A 19766-nucleotide genomic window follows, 5' to 3' on the forward strand; every position below is an offset into this window, starting at 1 on the left:
AAGAGGAGAGGACGTTAATAAAACTACACAGATATACATGAGAATCCAGATATTAAAACCTCCATTTTACCTGTTCTGTTTAAAGAACTTAACCAGCAGATAGGCCAGGTGTGGTGGCTCACACTTGCAATTCCAGTGGTTTGGGAGGCGCAGGCAGGAGGATCACCTGGGGCCAGGAGTACAAGAGCAGCCTGCACAACATAGATCCCAGTTTTACAAAAAATTATAAAAGTGTGGCCTGGTGACACACACCTGCAGTCCTAGCCCGTTAGGAAAGCTAAAGCAGGAAGATTACTTGAGCCCAGGAATTGGAGACTGCAGTGAGCTATGATCGTGCCACTGCGCTCCAGCCTGGGTGACAGAACAAGACCGTGTCTTTAAAAAAAAAAATTACAAAACTTAACCAGATAAATTAAGCCTTGATTTCACTTCTAAAGCAAAAAGAAAAAAAAAAAAAAAAAAAACTTTTATGTAAATAACTCTTACAAATCAATAGGAAGAAAAAATGCAAACAGTGGGCAAATAATATTGATCAACTCAGAAAAAAAAATGCAGATGTCAGTAACTACTTGAAAGAGGTCCAACCCAACCACTAAGAAAGAAAACTTTTAAGTGATTGGGTCATTTCACCTACTAATTTTGTGATTCTTCTTATTTAAACTTAATACCAGTAAGGATTTAATGAGGAAGCACTCTTACAGTCTATTGGAGGGTATATTGGTGAAATCTTTCTGGAAACATTGGTAATAAATCCTTTACAAAGTTTATAACTTCTGAATTGGTAATATACTAGCAATCTAGCATAGGGAAATGATTCAGCAAAAAAAACTATTATATAAGGATGTTCATTTTCCCTAATGAAAAATTGGGAAGACTCTAAAGAGTGGTAAAGTTATACTACATCTTTTGATGGAAAAATATGCAACCACTAACAATCATGAAAAAATGGCAATGGGAAAAAATTATGCTACATAAAAAAAGGACATAAAACTATACATACTGTGTTTTGAAAAATAATTGTATATGTAACAAAGAAATGAAGATTATAGGCTGTTAGTAGTCATCACTAGGTGATAAAATAGGTAATTTTCATTAATGCTTTTTCACATTTTATACATTAGCTTGTATGTACTAATTAGAAGCAGGAAATGCAATAGATGTGGGGTTTAAGCTAGCTAGAGGCTGTCTAGCAAAAGCACCAAGCCTTGCTGAGTTGTGTCTGCTCCCAGGATCCTTGAAGAGGCAGTATGATTATGAAGAGTGCACACCTCATTTCCCATAATGACACTCTTCCCACCTTTCCTCCAGGTCCGGCTGTTACTAATGTACTTAAAACCATTAGCTTCTTCTGTTGCACACTGTGCTGTTCTCTCCCCGGTGTTCGAAAACATAAAATGTGCTGTTTGAATGTTGAGGAACATAGTAAGAAAACACTGAGATTCTGATAGGTGCCACATCGACTTCAGAACTTTCTTTCCAATCCCTTTATTTTCTGGATGATACGGGTGAGAGACAGATTGAGCAACTTGCTCAGCAACTGCCTGTGAGCAGCGCAGTTGGATCAGAACCCGTCTTCTGACTCCACTGGCTGTCCCCCATACAGTATGTGTTAGTAAAAGCCATCACGTTAACTTTGTGTTTATATGAAAACTGATTTTAAAAGAGGGAAATAATAACAAAGGAAACATACATTAGTTGGTATAATAGAATTAGCAGAATATCTGGCCCGGGCGTGGTGGCTCACACCTCTACTTTGGGAGGCTGAGGTGGGTGGATCACCTGAGGTCAGAAGTTTGAGACCAGCCTGGCCAACATGGTGAAACCGTCTCTACTAAAAATACAAAAATTAACTGGGTATGGTGGCACACGCCTGTAATCCCAACTACTCGGGAGGCTGAGGCAGGTGAATTGCTTGAACCCGGGAGGTGGAGGTTGCAGTGAGCCAAGATTGCCCCTGCACTCCAGCCTGATGGACAGAGTGAGATTCAGTGTCCAAAAAAAAAAAAAAAAAAAAAAAAAAAAAAAAAAATCTCCTTTTCTAACCTATCGATATATATAAAATTATCTAGAAGCCGTCTCCCTTGTAACTATGGCAAGCTCATTTCATGAAAGAAACAGGTAAGTTATAATATTTCATTGTTAACATGACTGGTTGAATAACTTTCAAAGTATTTACCTGCTTAACTGCATATCAACAAGGAATGCAGAGATAAACTAAAAATTTGAATCAGATGAATTTTAGAATAGTTGAACTAGTAAGTCATTTGAAAGAATGCTGAAGTATATTTTCTAAGTTTTGCACTGATCTTGCATGAATACTTTTACATTTAAACTGACACTACTTTCTTGTTGATTTAAAAAAAAGCAAAAAAATGCCGGGCCTGGTGGCTCACACCTGTAATCCCAACACTTTGGGATGCTGAGGCAGATGGATCACGAGGTCAGGACTTCAAGACCTGCCTGGCCAACATGGTGAAACCCCCTTCTCTACTCAAAATAGAAAAATTAGCCGGGTGTGGTGGCACGTGCCTGTAATCCCAGCTACTCAGGAGGCTGAGGCAGGAGAACGGCTTGAACCCAGGAGGCAGAGTTTGTGGTGAGCCAAGGTCGCCACTGCACTCCAGCCTAAAGGATAGAGCAAGACTCCGTCTCAAAAAAATAAAAAATAAATTTGCTATGAGCAAACTGTTCCCAAATTGAGTTGGCAAAACCTCAAAGTGTTAGTTTTTCAAAACAAGTTTTAATGAGACTTGCATGCATAAAAAAGAAAACGGGCTGGGGACAGAAAAACGAAATATAAAGGCTCCCATCTGTAGAAGTGTGCCTTAGCCTTGCAGGAAAAAAAAAAAAGCAATAGTTTCTCACCTTTGGAGACCACTTCAGAAAATGCTTCACATGTGTCTTATTTAATCCTAACAGCCTTGTTAGGCTAGTGGTATCACTACTATTTCACAGGCAATTTGACAGCCTAGGGAAGTTAAAAGATTGGTCCCAGCCTCCCACAAATGACTGGAGAGCTGAAACTCAAAGCCAAGTCTCCTAAGTGACTAAAAGCCCAACGCCTCCAAGCTGTCTAGAGATCGTGGGCCACCTCCGTTTTTTGAAACAACCAGTATTTAAAAAAAAAAAAAAAAAAAAGCCCAGGTGAGGTGCCTCACACCTGTAAACCACAGCACTTTGAGAGGCCGAGGCGGGCGGATCACTTGAGGCCATAAGTTCAAGACCAGCGTGGCCAACATGCTGAAAATCTCTCTACTAAAAATAGAAAAATTAGCCGGGCATGGTGGTAGGCGCCTGTAATCCCAGCTACTCCGGAAGCTGAGGCCAGGAGAATCGCTTGAACCCGGGAGGCGAGTTTGCAGTGAACTGATATTATGCCATTGCACTCCAGGTTGGGTGATAGAGTGAGACTCCGTCTCAAAAAAAAAATGAAAAATTAAAAGAAGAAGAAGACTGGTGCCGTGGCTCATGCCTGTAATACCAGCACTTTGGGAGGACCAGGCAGGAGAATCTCTTGAGCCCTGGAGTTAGAGACCAGCCTGCGCAACATAGTGAGACCCTGTCTCTATTGAAAACAATAAAATAAAAAGAACGAGAAGAAACCAGGCACATACAATTGCTGCAAGTGTTAAATATTTGCATTTGACGAGTTAATTAATGCTTAAGGCATGAAAACAGTTCAACATGATCAGGCTATTCCAAGGGAACTGCGGGATGTATTCTTAGTCCACTACAACCTTTATGGTCCAGCGATCACCGAGTTGAATGTTATCTTTTAATTTGTGGATTTATCTCAGCAACTGCCTGTATAATCTCGTCTGGAACGGTCAAGTCTAAATTTCGTCCCTTGGTAAGTGTGAGCGAATCCTGGGCACCCACGGCCTCCGGTCGCTCCCAGCCAACACCAGGGGTTTTCCTGGAACTTGCGTCTGGAAACATCCCCCAAGGGAGCTGAGCCCGCGGACCAAGCCGCAACTGCCCACGGCGGGACCACGCTAGCGTCGCTCGGGCGTTCCGGAGCCCGAAACTCCATGGCAACAGCTTTTCTTCGCAGCTGAGGCTTACGTCCCGTCACCAAGGCTAGAGCACCCCGTGGGAGCGCGCTCAGAAACTCCCACGCGTCGGGGAGAGGCCTAGGCTGTGGGGCATTCCCTCTTCTTCAGAATCCTCATTATTTTTAGTCATCGGGTCAGCGGACACTGGGATATGATTCCAGACTTTACCAACAACGGAGATAAAAAGGCACAGCAATCACATGGCCCCCTGGGACAGACGCCCAGGGAGACTCCGAAAGAAACCGTGCACTGCCCAAGGGCTCCCAGTGGGCAGCAAGCCAGGGTGAGACCCGGGCTGCACGCGCGGCGCCGCGGAGAGCACTCGCCGGGACATCCGCCTGGCGCCCAGCGGCCTAGAGAGCGCGCAACTGCGAACCCGAGCCCCGCATCGCCCAGAGCGCTCCGCCCAGCCCCCGGCATGACACACCACGCCCTGCCCGGCACGCCCCGCCCAGCCCCCCGGCACGACACGCCCCGCCCTGCCCGGCACGCCCCTCCCAGCCCCTAGGCACGACACGCCCCGCACTACCCAGCTCGCCCCACCCAGCGACCGGCGCAACACGCCCCGCCCCGCCTGGCACGCCCTGATTAGCGCCGGGCACAACACGCGCTGCCCCGCCTGGCACGCCCCGCCCAGCGCCCGGCTCTCCCTGCTTCGCCCACGACACGCCCCTCCCAGCTCGGCAAGCGTGCCCGGCGCCCAGGCCCCGCCCCCAGAGAGAGAACCTGCCCCGCCTCCCCGCCCCGGGCCCCGCCTCCTTGGCAAGCGGAGTGACGCTTTCACCTTAGCAACCGGCGCGGCTCCCACCATGGCTGAAGAAGAGGAAACTGCTGCTCCCACGGAGAAAGTTATCCGGATCCAGAGGGTGTTTATAAACCTGCTGGACTCCTATAGCAGCGGAAACATCGGGAAGGTGAGCGGCGGCGGCGGCCCAGAGCCTCAAGCCAGCTCTCAGCTCCCAGCCCTCGGGCCCCGGTCCGCAAACCCAGCGAGGGTCTGCGCCCCAGGGCGCTGTCGGGGCCTTTCTTCGGGGAGGGTCCCGCGTCCTGGGCACCACCAATGCCCCTTGGACGCCAGTCTGCACCCAGGCTGGACAAGGGATCCTACGTGGAAGCCCAGGTGTCTGGACATCACTGGTCCATCCCCTGTTCCTCCTTTTAATGAGGGGAAACGGAGGCTAACAGGGAGGAAGGGACTTGCCCAAGATCACATAGAGTGTTGAGGCCAGAACCTGGACAGAGAGTCCAGGTCTCTTGCCTCCTACTAGGTTCGCTTTCTACCCCTCCATCGATTTTGCAGCGGGCAGCTAAACGAGAAAATAAATCAAAAAAAAAAATTTTTTTTTGAGACGGAGTCTACCTCTGTCACCCAGGGTGGAGTGCAGTGGTCCGATCTCGGCTCACAGCAAGCTCCGCCTCCCGGGTTCACGCCATTCTCCTGCCTCAGCCCGAGTAGCTGGGACTACAGGCGCCCACCACGACGCCCGGCTAATTTTTTTTTTTGTATTTTTAGTAGAGACGGGTTTCACCGTGTTAGCCACGATGGTCTCCATCTCCTGACCTCGTGATCCGCCCGTCTTGGCCTCCCAAAGTGCTGGGATTACAGGCATGAGTATATCAAATTTTTATATTGCCCATGAAGCGTTTTTCATTCATCCATCCCTTCAATATATGGTTTTTGAGCATCTATTATGGACCAGACACTGTTTGGGTCCCTGAGTTCCATTAAGTTTCTCACCTTTCTCTGTCTTTATCCCTGGAAAATGAAGATATTCAAAAAAAGGGCTCTGAGGCCCTTCGTGCTAATATGACCAGTTGTCAAAAGAAAGCCATGATTTTATCATTCTCCGTGGGTAGGACCCATCGATCTTAATTCTGTACTCTAGAGCTACAGAGAAATCTAACCTCACCATGAACAGACTTCTCTGAGGCTAATGACTGCACTTTCGAACGGGACAAATCTGTTTAAAATAGGATGAGGCTACAGTATGTGCCATCTGTATTAGTTTTCTAGGGCTGTGGTAACCAGTTGCCACAAACTGGGTGACTTTATAAAACAGAATTTATTCTCTCACAGTTCTTGAGGGCAGAAGTCCAAGATCAAGGTGTCAGCAGGGTTGGTTTCTACTGGAAGCTCCAGGGGAAGAACTGTTGCTTGCCCCTCTCCTAGCTTCTGGTAGTTGCCAATAATTCTTGGCACCCCTTGGCTAGTACACTCCAATCTCTGCCACCTTCTTCACATGGTGTTCTCTCCCCTGTGTCTCTGCATCAAAACTTCCCTCTTCTTCTAAGGACACCAGTTGTTGGATTAGGACTTACCCTATCCAATATGGCTTCATCTTAACTTGATTACATCTGCAAAGACCCTATTTCCAAATAAGGCCACATTCACAGGTTCTAAGAGGACAGGAATTTGGTGGGGGTAGACACTATTCAACCCTGTATACCTTCTAAAATGCATCCATCAAAAAACAGAGATTTAGGGTGGGGCGTGGTGTAATACTAGCACTTTGGGAGGCCGAGGTGGGTGGTTCACCTGAGGTCAGGAATTCGAGACCAGCCTGGCCAACATAGTGAAACGCTGTCTCTACCAAAAATACAAAAATTAGCTGGGCATGGTGGTGAGCACCTATAATCCCAGCTGCTCGGGAGGCTGAGGCAGGAAAATCACTTACACCCACGGGGCAGAGGTTGCAGTGAGCCGAGATTGCATCACTTCACTCCAGCCTGGGCAAAAGAGCGAAACTCCATCTCAAAAAAACACACAAAAAAACAAAAACCAGAGATTAAGGAATATAATTTAGGTGTGTGTGTATATATACCTATATATATATGGCATATAATTATACAAGATTATATATATATGTATATTACATATGACCTATATCTACCAGAAGGGACTCTAAACACATGATACATCTTCCAAATTATCAGAAAAGGTAGGAAAGAAGAAGCAAAGACACAAACAAAACTGTAACAAAATATTTTTAAAGAAAGGAAGCATTACCACACAGGTGTAGTATAATCTTATTTGTGTTTTTCAAAAAAAAAATACAGACATAGAGAAGACAGATGATTTATCTGTACACAGAAAATACACAGAAAATGTCCCTGAGGTCAGGAGTTCGAGACCAGCCTGATCAACATGATGAAACCCTGTCTCTACCAGAAATATAAAAATTAGCTGGGCGTGGTGACAGGCACCTGTAATCCAGCTACTCAGGAGGCTGAGGCAGGAGAATCGCTTGAACCCGGGAGGTGCAGGTTGCAGTGAGCCAAGATTGCGCCACTGCACTCCAGCCTGGGCGACAGAGTGAAACTCCATCTCAAAAAACAAAAAGGTGACATTTAATCTAACATACACAGGATAAGGCTCAAGCCAGAGAAAATAGTTCTCAGAGGACACAGCAAAGGCACAGGTTCCAAAGTAGGGATAGGGTTGGCGGGTTTTGTGTGCACAGTGGCTAGGGGGCAGTGCACCAGGTTTCCTGGGCCCACTTCTTCATTAGGTGCAGCAAGTACTGTGCCCAGGGCCCATGAGACTTTTAGGGGCCCACAAAAAGTGTGTTAATTTCTTTTAAAATCAGAAGGAAACAAATCTTAGAGTCAATGAATGTGTTTGTCTCTACAGCATGCAATTGAGAAATATAATGTTTAATTTTTTTTTTTTTTTTTTTTTTTAATGGAGGAGAGGGCCCACGGAGTCCAGAATGTGGCCCAGTCAGCTCCTAAGCAGGGATGCATTCATGGTCTGTGCTCCATAGAAATGTATTACATAGATTAGTGGAGCAGAGGCTAGCACAGACATGGATGGCCTTGGTCGGGAGTTTCATTTATACTCTTAAATTCAGTGGGAAGCCTTGAACAACGCAGGGGCTAGGGGTTTTGCTTTTCGAAAAGATACAGATATAGGACGCAGTGGCTCACGCCTGTAATCCCAGCACTTTAGGAGGCCAAGGCATGTGAATCACTTGAGGGCAGGAGTTCAAGACCAGCCTGGCCAACATGGCAAAATCCCATCTCTACTAAAAATACAAAAATTAGCCAGATGTGGTGGCTTGTGCCTGTAATCTCAGCTACTCCAGGGGCCGAGGCAGGAGAATCACTTGAACCTGGGAGGCAGAGTTTGCAGTGAGCCGAGATCGCACCACTGCACTCCAGCCTGGGCGACAGAGTAAAAATCTGCCAAAAAAAAAAAAAGATACACATATAGAGAAGATAGTTGAAAATCTGCACATAACTCTTATTTATTTATGTATGTTTAGAGACATGGGTCTCATTAACGTTGCCCAGGCTGGACTCGAGTACCCGGGCTCAAGTGATCTTCCCACCTCAGTGTCCTGAGTAGCTGGGACTGCAGGCTGTGTACAACGTTTGACTCCCCGGAACTAAACTACTAATAACCTATTGTTAACAGGACCCCTTACCAATAACATAAACAGTCAACACGTATTTTGTACACATAAAATATATTGCGTTCTTACAATAAAGTAAGCTAGAGGAAAGAAAATGTTTGTAAGAAAATCATAAAGAAGACAAATATATTTACTATTCATTAAACAGAAGTGGGTTGCCCTAAAGGTCTTCATCCTTTTTGTGTTTATGTTGCATAGGCTGAGGCAGAGGATGAAGAGGAGGGGCTGGTCTCAGGGGTAGCAGAGGTGGAAGAAAATAAGTGGACAAGTGTACCTACAAAGTTCAAACCTGTGTGGCTTAAGGGTCACCTGTATAAAAAAGGGAGGGGACATGAACATGGTTGAGATTAGGAATGAAGGAGAATCTAGGCATGGTGGCACACGCCTACCTTCCCAGCTGCTCAGGAGGCAGAGTGGGGAGGATCGCTTGAGCGCAATTTGAGGCTGCAGTGAGCTGTGATTGCATCACTGCATTTCAGCCTGGGAGGTATACATAGGGCCGAGTAAAACCTTGCCTCAAAAAAAAAAAAGAATGAGGGAAGGGAATTATCTCCTTCCTTAATCCCCTTTGATTTTGATTTTTTTTTTTTTTTGAGATGGAGTCTCGCTTTGTCGCCAGGCTAGAGTACAGTAGCACAATCTTGGCTCACTGCAACCTCCACCTCCTGGGTTCAGGCGATTCTCCTGCCTCAGCCTCCTGAGTAGCTGGGACTACAGGCATGTGCCACCATGCCCAGCTAATTTTTGTATTTTTAGTAGAGACGGGGTTTCACCATGTTGGCCAGGCTGGTCTCGATCTCCTGACCTCGTGATCTGCCTGCCTTGGTCTCTCAAAGATCTTGATTATTTTTTATAACAATATTTTTATAATGAAACTTCTTTTAGTATACAGAGATCTTTTTCTAGCAATCCCCCTGCCTTGGTCTCCCAAAATGCTGGGATTATAGGCATGAGCCACCACGCTCTGTACAGAGATCTTTTTCAAAAGCTTTGCAATAACAGAATTTTCTAGTTGGTCCTTAATTAATCAGGGCCTTTCTCAAATTCCAGGTAATTACTGATCATCTCCTCCAAGGAACATGGGAGTGGGAATATAAGGAATATGAGAGAAATGGAAGCTGTGTCTCGTCGTTAGGCTTACAGCCCAGTTGAGCAATGCCACCCTAGCCCCATCTCTTTTTGCTGCGCATCAATTTCCTCAACTGTGAAAGGGGATAATAAAATTGAATATGTACGTTTGAGAGATAAATGAAATGAAAACATACATAATTTACTTGGGAGAAATATATTCCAATAGGAGGTTGAAGCTGGCAATCTTGCATGCTAACCTGGACTGTTTTCTATCAAAATAAATGAGGTGGGACTTTCTGTTTATTTGGTTTTATAATTTTTTATTCCCAAGGTATGGTAATTCCATCATTATTTATATATGCTTAATAGATAAAATAAAATGATTGTGGACATATATAAGTAGTTATTGACATATAAACAAATGAAACTCTTCACCACCACGGAGGCCACTTCTAAGGATAGCTTTTGGAAAACAGGAAGAGAAACTTTGCCAACTTCTGTCTATTTCATTATTCCATACTGCAGCCACTGGCCACATGTAGCCATTGAACACTTATGTGTTCAATGTGGTTAGTCCACACCAGCCTGGGCAACAACAGCAGTACCCCATTTCTACAAAAATAAATATAAAAATAAAAAATTAGCCAGGCGTGGTGGCACACACCTGTAGTCCCAGCTACTCGGGAGGCTGAGGCAGGAGGATTGGTTGAGGCCGGGAGTTTGAGGTTGCATTGAGCTATGCTCGCACCACTGCACTCCAGCCTGAGCAGCAGAACGAGACTCTGTCTCAAAAAAAGAAATGTGACTAGTCCACATGGAGATGTACTGTCAGTGTAAACTGCAGATTGAATTTCAGATAAAAAAATAAAATATCTCAATAATTTTTATATTGATTACATATTAAGTTGATAATATTTTGGATATATTGCATTAAATACCACAGCATTTCATTTTTTTTTAAAGGCAGAGTCAGCTTGCTCTGTTGCCCAGGCTGGAGTGCAGTGGCACAATCTCGGCTCACTGCAAGTGAGCAGTTCTCCCAGGTTCAAGCAAGTCTCCTGTCTCAGCCTCCTCAGTAGCTGGGACTACAGGTGTGCGGCGCCACACCTGGCTAATTTTTGTATTTTTAGTAGAGATGAGTTTTCACTATGTTGGCCAGGCTGGTCTCGAACTCCTGACCTCATGTGATCCACCTGCCTCAGCCTCCCAAAGTGCTGGGATTACAGGCATGAGCCACTGCGCCTGACCTCAGAGCATTTAAATTAATTTTACCCTTTGTTTTCACTTTTTAAAATGTTGCTTCTAGAAAATTCAAAACTACGTAAGTGCCTGTAGTCCCAGCTACTCAGGAGGCTGAGGCAGGAGGACCCCAGGAGTTTGAAACCAACCTAGGCAACATAGCAAGACCACATCTTTAAAAATAAATAAAATAAAATAACCTATGTGGCTCCTATTACATTTCTACATTTCTGTTGGACAACACAAATGTCATCCCTGTGACCCAGCTCTGCCTGCTGCTAGAGGAGTGCAGTATCCAGAAACAAGTTAATGAAGCTCTCTGACCCTGAGTCCCTCACCTGTAAAATGGGGAATTATAACAGTACCCACTCCTCCAGGAATTCAATCAACTTAAATGAAATGACAGTGTGCAAAGCATCTGCTTTGCCTTGCTGGTGCCCAGCAAGCACTCAGGAAAGGTAAGTTTCTAGAATCGTCATTCACTGGCTCCCTGACTCTAATTTGTTCTTACAACATTTGGGAAATTTCTGTTTCCTTGCAGTTTCTATCTAACTGTGTAGTTGGGGCTTCACTTGAAGAAATTACAGAGGAAGAGGAAGAGGAAGATGAAAATAAGTCAACTACGCTGGAAGCTTCCTCAACCAAAGTGAAGGAAGGCACATTCCAGATTGTGGGCACGCTGTCCAAGCCTGCCAGCCCGCGGCCTGACTTTGCGGTGGAGACGTACTCTGTAAGTCCCGGAGGCTCTGGCCAGGAGTAGACAGAGAGAAGAGTCGCCTTCGGCTCCAATGCCTTGACAACTTGTTTTACCGTTTGTCTCCCCTCCCCTCTCTTCCACAGACATGGCCAGGTTGAGGGAATGGCTTTCTGCTGTGATGGAGATTTACCTCATTGACCCCACTTTCAATTTTGGGCCAAAGCAAAGAGTTTAAATTAGATAGTGTGGGAAAGGATGGATCTAATTTGGACTTTCAGACTCATACAATTCTTCTCTCCAGCATATTCTGCCCAGGATTATCCAAGATGAGTCTGTGCCATGATGGGTGCTGTCTGTGAAGGAGAAATAGGCCGGGTGCAGCTCACGCCTGTAATCCCAGCACTTTGGGAGGCTGAGAAGGGAGGATCACTTAAGGCCAGGGGTTCGAGACCAGCCTGGGCGACATGGCAAGCTCCTGTCTCTATTTTATATTTATGAAAATAATTTTTTTAAGAGAACCATCCTTTGGTAATGCGCCACTCAGGAATAATATACCATTGCTGTCTCCGGAAACAGTGCTGTCTCCACAAAACAAATTCAACACAGTCCTAGTCCTGAGACATTTAAATATCTGAGAAGGAGTGGCCCCTTCTTCTCCCGGGCCATCTCCTCCCTTACCCTGCCTGCTACTCTCTGGCCTACCATACAGCTTTCCACATGCTGTACCCTGCAGCAGCCTTCTCTCTCTCTTTTTTTTTTTTTTAACCCAACCCACCTTATTCATCCTTCAAGACTTGTGTCACTTCCTCCAGGAAGCTGTTCATGATTCCTACTTCTCTCTCACTCCCAGTTTGGATTCTGAGCTCTTTTTTGAGCTCCCATATCATCCTTTATCTGCCTAGATCATAATGGTTTTCACACTCATTGTTATCACCTGTCTATCGTGGGGTCCATGGACATTGACTGTCAGCTCCTTGAGGATGGAGACCCTGACTTGTTTATCCCCGTGTTTATCCATGTATCTGTGGCACCTAACACAGCCACTGCCACAAAGTGGCCTTAATAAACACTAGTGGAATGGACAGAGGCATCCCCTCCAGACATCTTTAGGACCTTCCCATTCACCCCCTTCCTCTGTCTTCTGGGTATTCTTCCTCATTCACCTCCCTTCTCTCTCTTCTTGCCACTGGCTTCTTCCTCTACACCTACACATATGCTCAAATCATTCCTACGGTAAAAAGCACTTAACTTGACCTCCCTGCTGGCCACCAGCCTCTTTCTCTGCCCCTGGCCCCTGCCACCACTGAACTTCAGGAGACCACCCGCATTTGCAGGCCTCACCCATTCACCCCCACCATTCACTGGTCTATCCAATGCTGGCCGGCCCTGCCCACAACACTTCACAGGAGGTGCCCTGGCCAATGTCACCAGCAGTCCCCTGAGTCCCGAGGGCTTAGCTCACCTGGCTTCACAGCAGCAGCCTGGCTTCCGGAGAGAAACTCGCCTTCCCTTCTTGTGCCTCGGCTCTGCACTGACTAAGTACCCAAGCCCTTCTTCCCAGCTGCTTTCTCTGGCTCCTTTTCCTCTTTTTACCCTTTAAAAGCAGTTTTCCCCAGAGCTCCCTCCCTTCCTACAAAGGTGACCTTCCTAAATTTTATCCAGCCCTATAGCTTCAGCTCCCCATATAGCTAATGCTTTTCTCACCTGTCTGTAGCCTCCAAATCCAGCTGCCTCCTAGACCAGTCTCCAGTTGTCCTGCAGGCATTGCTAAATCAACATATCCAAAATCATATTTATTAGACCCCCCACAAAAACACTCTTTTTTTTTTTTTTTTTTTTTTGAGATGGAGTCTGGCTCTGTTGCCCAGCCTGGAGTGCAGTGGCACGATCTTGGCTTACCGCAACCTTCGCCTCCTGGGTTCAAGCTATTCTCCTGCCTCAGCCTCCCGAGTAGCTGGGACTACAGGCGCGCGCCACCACACCCGGCCAATTTTTTGTATTTTTAGTAGAGACATGGTTTCACTATGTTGTCCAGGCTGGTCTTGAACTTCTGATCTTAGGTGATCTGCCCACCTTGACCTCCCAAAGTGCTGGGATTACAGGCATGAGCCACTGCGCCCAGCCCAAAACCACTCTTTGTGTGACTTTGTACTCTGGTTTGTATTAAAGACCTTGCTATCTCTATCAGTTGGGGCTGTCTTGGACTGCATGTCATAGAAAACAGAGGTGACCCAAACTGCCTTAATAAATAAGGAAATTCATCAGCTTATGTAGCTGGTGGCCCAGAAGTGGAACCAGCTTCAGAGCTGATCCACAGGCTCCAGCTCCTCTTCCTGCCCCTTCCTGGGCTTTGCCCTCCTTGAGAGATGACTTTATCTTCAGGCTGGCAGCAAGGCTGCAACAGTCCAGGGCCTTAGTTCATCATACACAGTGACACTCTGGCAAAGCAAACTTCCAGAAAGTCTCAAAAAAAGGAAGATGGACATTGCCAGCAGTCCCTGGCAAGCATCTCTTTGAGTCTCACTGTCTTGAATGGAGTCATTGTCCCTTTCCTGAGACAGGCACTTACCCTGAGATCAATTAGGCTCATCCTTTAAGCCAGAAGAGGGAGTTAATTTCCCGCAGGCTGAGGAGTATCTGAAGCAAAATTGGGGTTCTGTTGGAGAAAAGGAAGAGCTAACAGAAGTTTGTAGACAACAACAGTGTCTTTTATCCCATTCATCGTGCACTTGCCTTCCATCAAAGCTGAACCCCTCGGAGAGCTGTGGGCTCTTCGCTTGCCCTTGACCCTGAATCCTATTGGACATGGGGTCCTCAGCACATCTCTTTGTCAGGTGTCCAGTCTGCCCCTCCTTTCCATTCTCATAGCCATGTGCATTAGTTCCGATCTCCAGCATCTCTCACTACTCACCTGAATTTGATTCTGCAAATGTTTCCTGTGTACCCTAAGGATCCACAGATGAGCGTGGAGCTCACGGCTTGGCAGGGACTCTGTGACAGTAAATGTGGGCACAGAGCATCACCCAAAGCTCTCTGAAAGGCGCACCTAAGGAGTTCTCAGTCTTATCTAGAAAGACAGGCAAATGAAGCTTCAAATAGCTCCATGCCAAGCAGATCGAGGCCTCCTATGCTCTGATCTTGAGATCCTGGAGCCTCCATTAGCACAAAGTCCTGCAGATGGCCATCCCTTGGAAGGTTGGGATCTACTGGAGATGGTAGGGCTGAGGCTGGTCTTCCGTGGTTGAGTGGAGCTTGCCAGACAGGTAAGGGAGGAAGGAAACACCAAGCAGGGGGGAATGCCTGGGAAAGTATGTGGTGGCTGTGGCAGAGAAAGAGCATGGGCTATGGGGAGCCACGGAGAAGACACAAAGGTGGCAGAAAAGGTGAGGGAGAGTGCTCGTTTCAGCGGCACACATGCTGAAATTGGAACGATACAGAGAAGACCAGCAAAAATAAATAAAAGAAAAGAAAAGGTGAGGGAGAGGTGAGAATGGAAACCGTTGGCCTGGTCCAGGTTATGAAAGGTGCCTCTACCTGGCTCAACAGGCCACCTACTATTCCCTGAGCATTCCGGGCTCTGCCAGGTGAGCTCGTATTCATCCTTCCAGCCCAACTCAAGTATCTTCTCCTATGAGACATAATCATGTCTTTCTCTTAGTCCATCGAACCTCAAATGTGCCTCTATCTATGACAGCCCTTTCCACATTTGGGGCTAGCTGTGCAGGTTGCACACTGTGCAAGAGTCCCTGGCTAAGGGAGTGAGTAGGGGCTGAAGAGCAGCCTGTTATGTTGGCTGTCCTGGGCCCCTTCTTATAATTTTTTCACCAAGCAGGTCACCTTTTTTCTCATTTGTACAAGGGCTTCATATGTGCTTGGTTGGGTCCTTGTCTACATTAGACCACAATTATTTGGTATAAATCTTCTCAAGAAAGCACATACACACACACGCGCACACACACACACACACAATGCTCCTTAGTATCAGCAGCTATATATTATGCATTTTTGCCTTTTTTACTACAGTCAAAAGCAGGGCCCACAAATGTTTGTTGAGTGAACAAATGAATGCACAAAAATAGTCACTCCACATTGGGTGAAGACAACCATTCTCTTGAAAATGTGGCTGTTTCGTCTTAAATAGATCCAACCATAATTTGACGCGTGTGCATGTTTTTCTATGGACACCACTCGCACCTGCTTTTACAAGCTGGAAACATAGATGCTGTAGCTCCTTTCTCTGGGACCACATCTAGAATACACATCTTTGAGTCCTTGTATTCTCCCAGTGTTTTCTTCTTTTCTTTCATGTGTTATTTCTGAATCTTGATCCATCCTAGGTGTACTGGGAAGGTAGTGTCCTTTCGCACTGTCATGCTACTGGTAAAGTAAAAATGGATGTTTTGTTCAGGATTGCCAGTGGCTCTCCTCTTGCACATTCAGTCCAGAGAAGGAATTGAATGGCTGGTGGTAGGGGTTGAGTTGTTTCTCCCACACCCTGAAGAGATATATTGAAATCCTAACCCTCAGTGTTTCTGAATATGGCCATATTTGGAGATAGGGTGTTTGCAGAGGACATCCAATTAAATGGAGGTCATCAGTCAGGAATGGTAACTCACGCCTGTAATCCCAGTACTTTGGGAGGCCGAGCGGGCAGATGACCCAAGGTCAGGAGTTCAAGATCAACATGGCCAACATTGTGAAACCCTGTCTCTACTAAAAATACAAAAATAGTGGGTGCCTGTAATCCCAGCTACTCGGGAGGCTGAGGCAGGGAGAATTGCTTGAATCCAGGAGGTGGAGGTTGCAGTAAGCTAAGATTGTGCCACTGCACTCCAGCCTGGGCGACAGAGCGAGAGTCTGTCTCAAATAAATAAATTAATTAAATAAATAAATGGAGGTCATGTAAGTGGGCTTATCATCCAGTATGACCAGTGAGCTTATAAGAAGGGGAAATTTAGACACAGATGGCACACAGGTAGAACACCATGTGAATATCAAGGCGGAGATCAGGGTGATGCATGTACAAGATGAGGAAGAGATTGCCGGCAAACCAGCAGAAGCTAGGGGAGAGGCATGAGACAGACTCTCCCTCTCAGCCCTTAGAAGGAACCAACCCTACAACACCTTGATCCTGGATTTTTAGCTTCCAGAACAGTGAGACTTTGGTTGTTCAAGCCATGCAGTTTGTGGCAGTTTGATACAACAGCCCTAGAAAACTAATGCAGATTCATCCAAAAGGATCTAGGGAACAGGACTGGAGAAACTAGCAACCTAGTGCATGCTGTTGAATTTAACAAGGATGTATTACCTTGCCAAAGCAGAACTGTCATTTCCTGAGGAAACGCATCAGCTTGCCTTTGTTCTTCAGCTTGGTTTAAAAGGTTCTACTTTAATACAGTTGGTCAAGGAACTGTGGAAAAATAGCTACTGTTCAGGACAATGGGAATAACAAATAATGCAAATCTTGGTTTGGAAATGCAGGCTCTTTTTATTGTTCTCTTAATGTACTCAAGGTATTGTACTATTGGGAAGTGTACTGGTATTCATGCAGCAAGGAATGACTAGTTAAAACACAGTGATCACCGGCTGGCACCATGACTCACGCCTCTAATCCCAACATTTTGGGAGGCCAAGGTAGGCGGATCACCAGAGGTCAGGAGTTTGAGACCAGCCTGGCCAACATGGTGAAACCCCATCTCTACAAAAAAAAACAAAAAACAAAAAAACAAAAACCCAGGCATGGTGGCGTGTGCCTGTAGTCCCAGCTACTTGGGAGGCTGAGGTATGAAACCACTTGGACCTGGGAGGCGGAGGTTGCAGTGAGCTGAGATCACGCCACTGCATGCCAGCCTGGGCAACAGAGTGAAACTGTGTCTCAAATTAACAAAAAAAAAGCACCGAAAATGATCAGCAAAGTTACTTCTATTTAATGTATAAACTTTACATTTTTAATCATTAAAAGTTTCTGTATTTTTAAAATATTCCCAGATGTCAACTGTAATAAGATACCTTACATCTAGAAAGAGAGCAGATTAAATCCATCTTGAGAATTCTAAGACAATCCACATTCATCATTCCTCAGCACTTCTGAGTGATTCGTGATATCTAATTGCTCAAATAATCTTGCATAGAGTTTGAATTAGTTTTAAATGCCTCACTCATTTTCTTTCAGTGTGTTCTAATTCTTCCCTTCTGAATTGGAGCTTAAACAGCGTGCAGAAATAGTACCTAAGATTATTATGCAATTTTTAAATCATCTGTTCCAAGCTGTTTTCATAAACTTCTTTGTTACTTGAAAACTACACACAGAAGAGAGTCACAATTTCATTTTAAATAGAAATCCTCCTGCAAGCGTTTCCTGTGGGACTCTTTGGTGTAGCATACCTATTTTGAAAAGTATCATTTCATTGAAATATTAAGGTTACCTTGTTAGCTGCCAGCTGCAAATGACTGTCAATTTTGTTTTTCAGGCCATCTCCCGAGAAGACCTTCTCATGCGCCTGCTGGAGTGCGACGTTATTATTTATAACATCACTGAGAGCTCACAGCAAGTGGAGGAAGCCATCTGGGCAGTCTCTGGTCAGTGAGGTATACTCTTTGATCTCCAGAGATGCTATTGTAGTGCTGCTTACTTCACCTAATAGTCATCTAGGAACACTAGGCAAAGTAGGGCTATAGAAAAACTGGTCTGAGACATACCTAAAGTATGAAATCCGTGATAATAATATGAATAGATACTTCTGAAGAATAGAATATTTTTAATTATCAAAAAAATGAAGGCCGGCATAGTGGCTTATGCCTGTAATCCTAATACTTTGGGAGGCCGAGGTGGGAGGATTATTGAGCCCAGGAGTTCAAGACCAGCCTGGACGACATGACGAGACCATGTCTCTACAGAAAGAATAAAATAAAATAAATGTATTTTTTTTAATGAAACATTACCCAGGCTGAAGTGCAGTGACCTGATCATAGCTCACTATAGCCTCGAACTTCTGGGCTCAAGAGATCCTCCCACCTCAGCCTCCTGAGAGCTAGGACTACAGGCTTCTGCCACCGTACCCAGCTAATTTTTATTTTTTATTTTTTTGGTAGAGATGGGGACTTGCTATGTTGTCCAGGCTGGTCTCAAACCCCTGGAGGATGGCCTCAAGCCATCTTCCAGCCTCAGCCTCCCAGAGCACTGGAGTTACAGGCATGAGCCATGATGCCTGGCCAAAACATTTAACTTTTAAAATTCAACCTGACTCATTCCATAGGCACTGCTTAAGGAGGTGGGGTTGAATGTACTGGGGAGATACAAAGACAGATAAGAAAAGGCACCCCAAGGTACAAGTCATGACATAAGAGACAAGGCACCCGAGAGAAACTTTAACTTAACAAACAGGGATGTGCTCACAAGAAAGTTATGTATAAGGGGCACGTGACTTTAAGAGGGGAGGACTTATTTCTAACTCTAAATATTTGATTCAATTCAACAAATGTTCCCTGATGGCAAAGGTCAGGGAAAGCTTGTAGAGAATGCTTGTATTATGAAAGTGCTTTGAACAATGTAATGAATTCTAAGGACCTCAAGTCTAAGAGAACGAAGTGATGTTTAGCAAGGTGGTGCTTTTGTGATTCATCTCCTCCAAAGCAACCTCATTTTTTTTTTTTTTTTTTTTTTGAGACAAGATCTTGCTCTGTCATCTTGCTTTGAAAAATGTAATGAACTGTAAGGACCTCAAGTCTAAGAGAACAAAGAGGTGTTTAGCAAGATGGTACTTTTGTGATTCATGCTCCCCCAAAGCAACCTCATTTTTTTTTTTTTTTTTGAGACAAGATCTTTCTCTGTCACCCAGTCTGGCGTGCAGTGGCGCTGTCTCAGCTCACTGCAGTCTCCACCTCCCAGGTTCAAGTGATTGTCCTGCCTCAGCCTCCCAAGTAGCTAGGATTACAGGCATGTACCACCATGCCCAGCTAACTTTTGTATTTTTAGTAGAGACAGGGTTTTGCCATGTTGTCCGGGTTGGTCTTGAACTCCTGACCTTAAGCGATCCGCCTGCCTTGGCCTCCCAGAGGGCTGGGATTACAGGAGCAAGCCACTGCGCCCAACCAAGCAACCTCATTTAATACATCAAAATGCCTCCATAGGTGCCTCTCGATTGTGAATTTCAGACATTAACCACTGACTTCTTGCTGTGACAGATGGGCATCGGCCTTTCTTAGGACCACCCTCTCCCCCTCAAGGAAATGTAACCTTTTCTCAAGCTTTGAGACTGCATTTCCTTTCATGAGCTTTAAAATGTAGAG

General features: G+C 45.4%; 1 protein-coding gene across 3 annotated transcripts in view; it reads left to right on the forward strand.

The window, feature by feature from the left end:
- The first annotated feature begins 4831 nt into the window (after positions 1–4831).
- Positions 4832–19766, forward strand: part of AK7 (adenylate kinase 7) — a 99201-nt gene continuing 84266 nt past the window's right edge. For all 3 annotated transcript variants that reach the window (XM_005562168.5, XM_045396941.3, XM_065549340.2), the window contains exons 1-3: positions 4832–4969; positions 11322–11510; positions 17948–18056. In XM_005562168.5, coding sequence (XP_005562225.1) covers positions 4865–4969; positions 11322–11510; positions 17948–18056 — 403 coding nt within the window. In that variant the 5' untranslated portion in view covers positions 4832–4864. The remainder of the gene's footprint in view (positions 4970–11321; positions 11511–17947; positions 18057–19766) is intronic.

The sequence above is a fragment of the Macaca fascicularis genome, chromosome 7, assembly GCF_037993035.2.
Source record: "Macaca fascicularis isolate 582-1 chromosome 7, T2T-MFA8v1.1".
Lineage (NCBI taxonomy): Eukaryota > Metazoa > Chordata > Mammalia > Primates > Cercopithecidae > Macaca > Macaca fascicularis.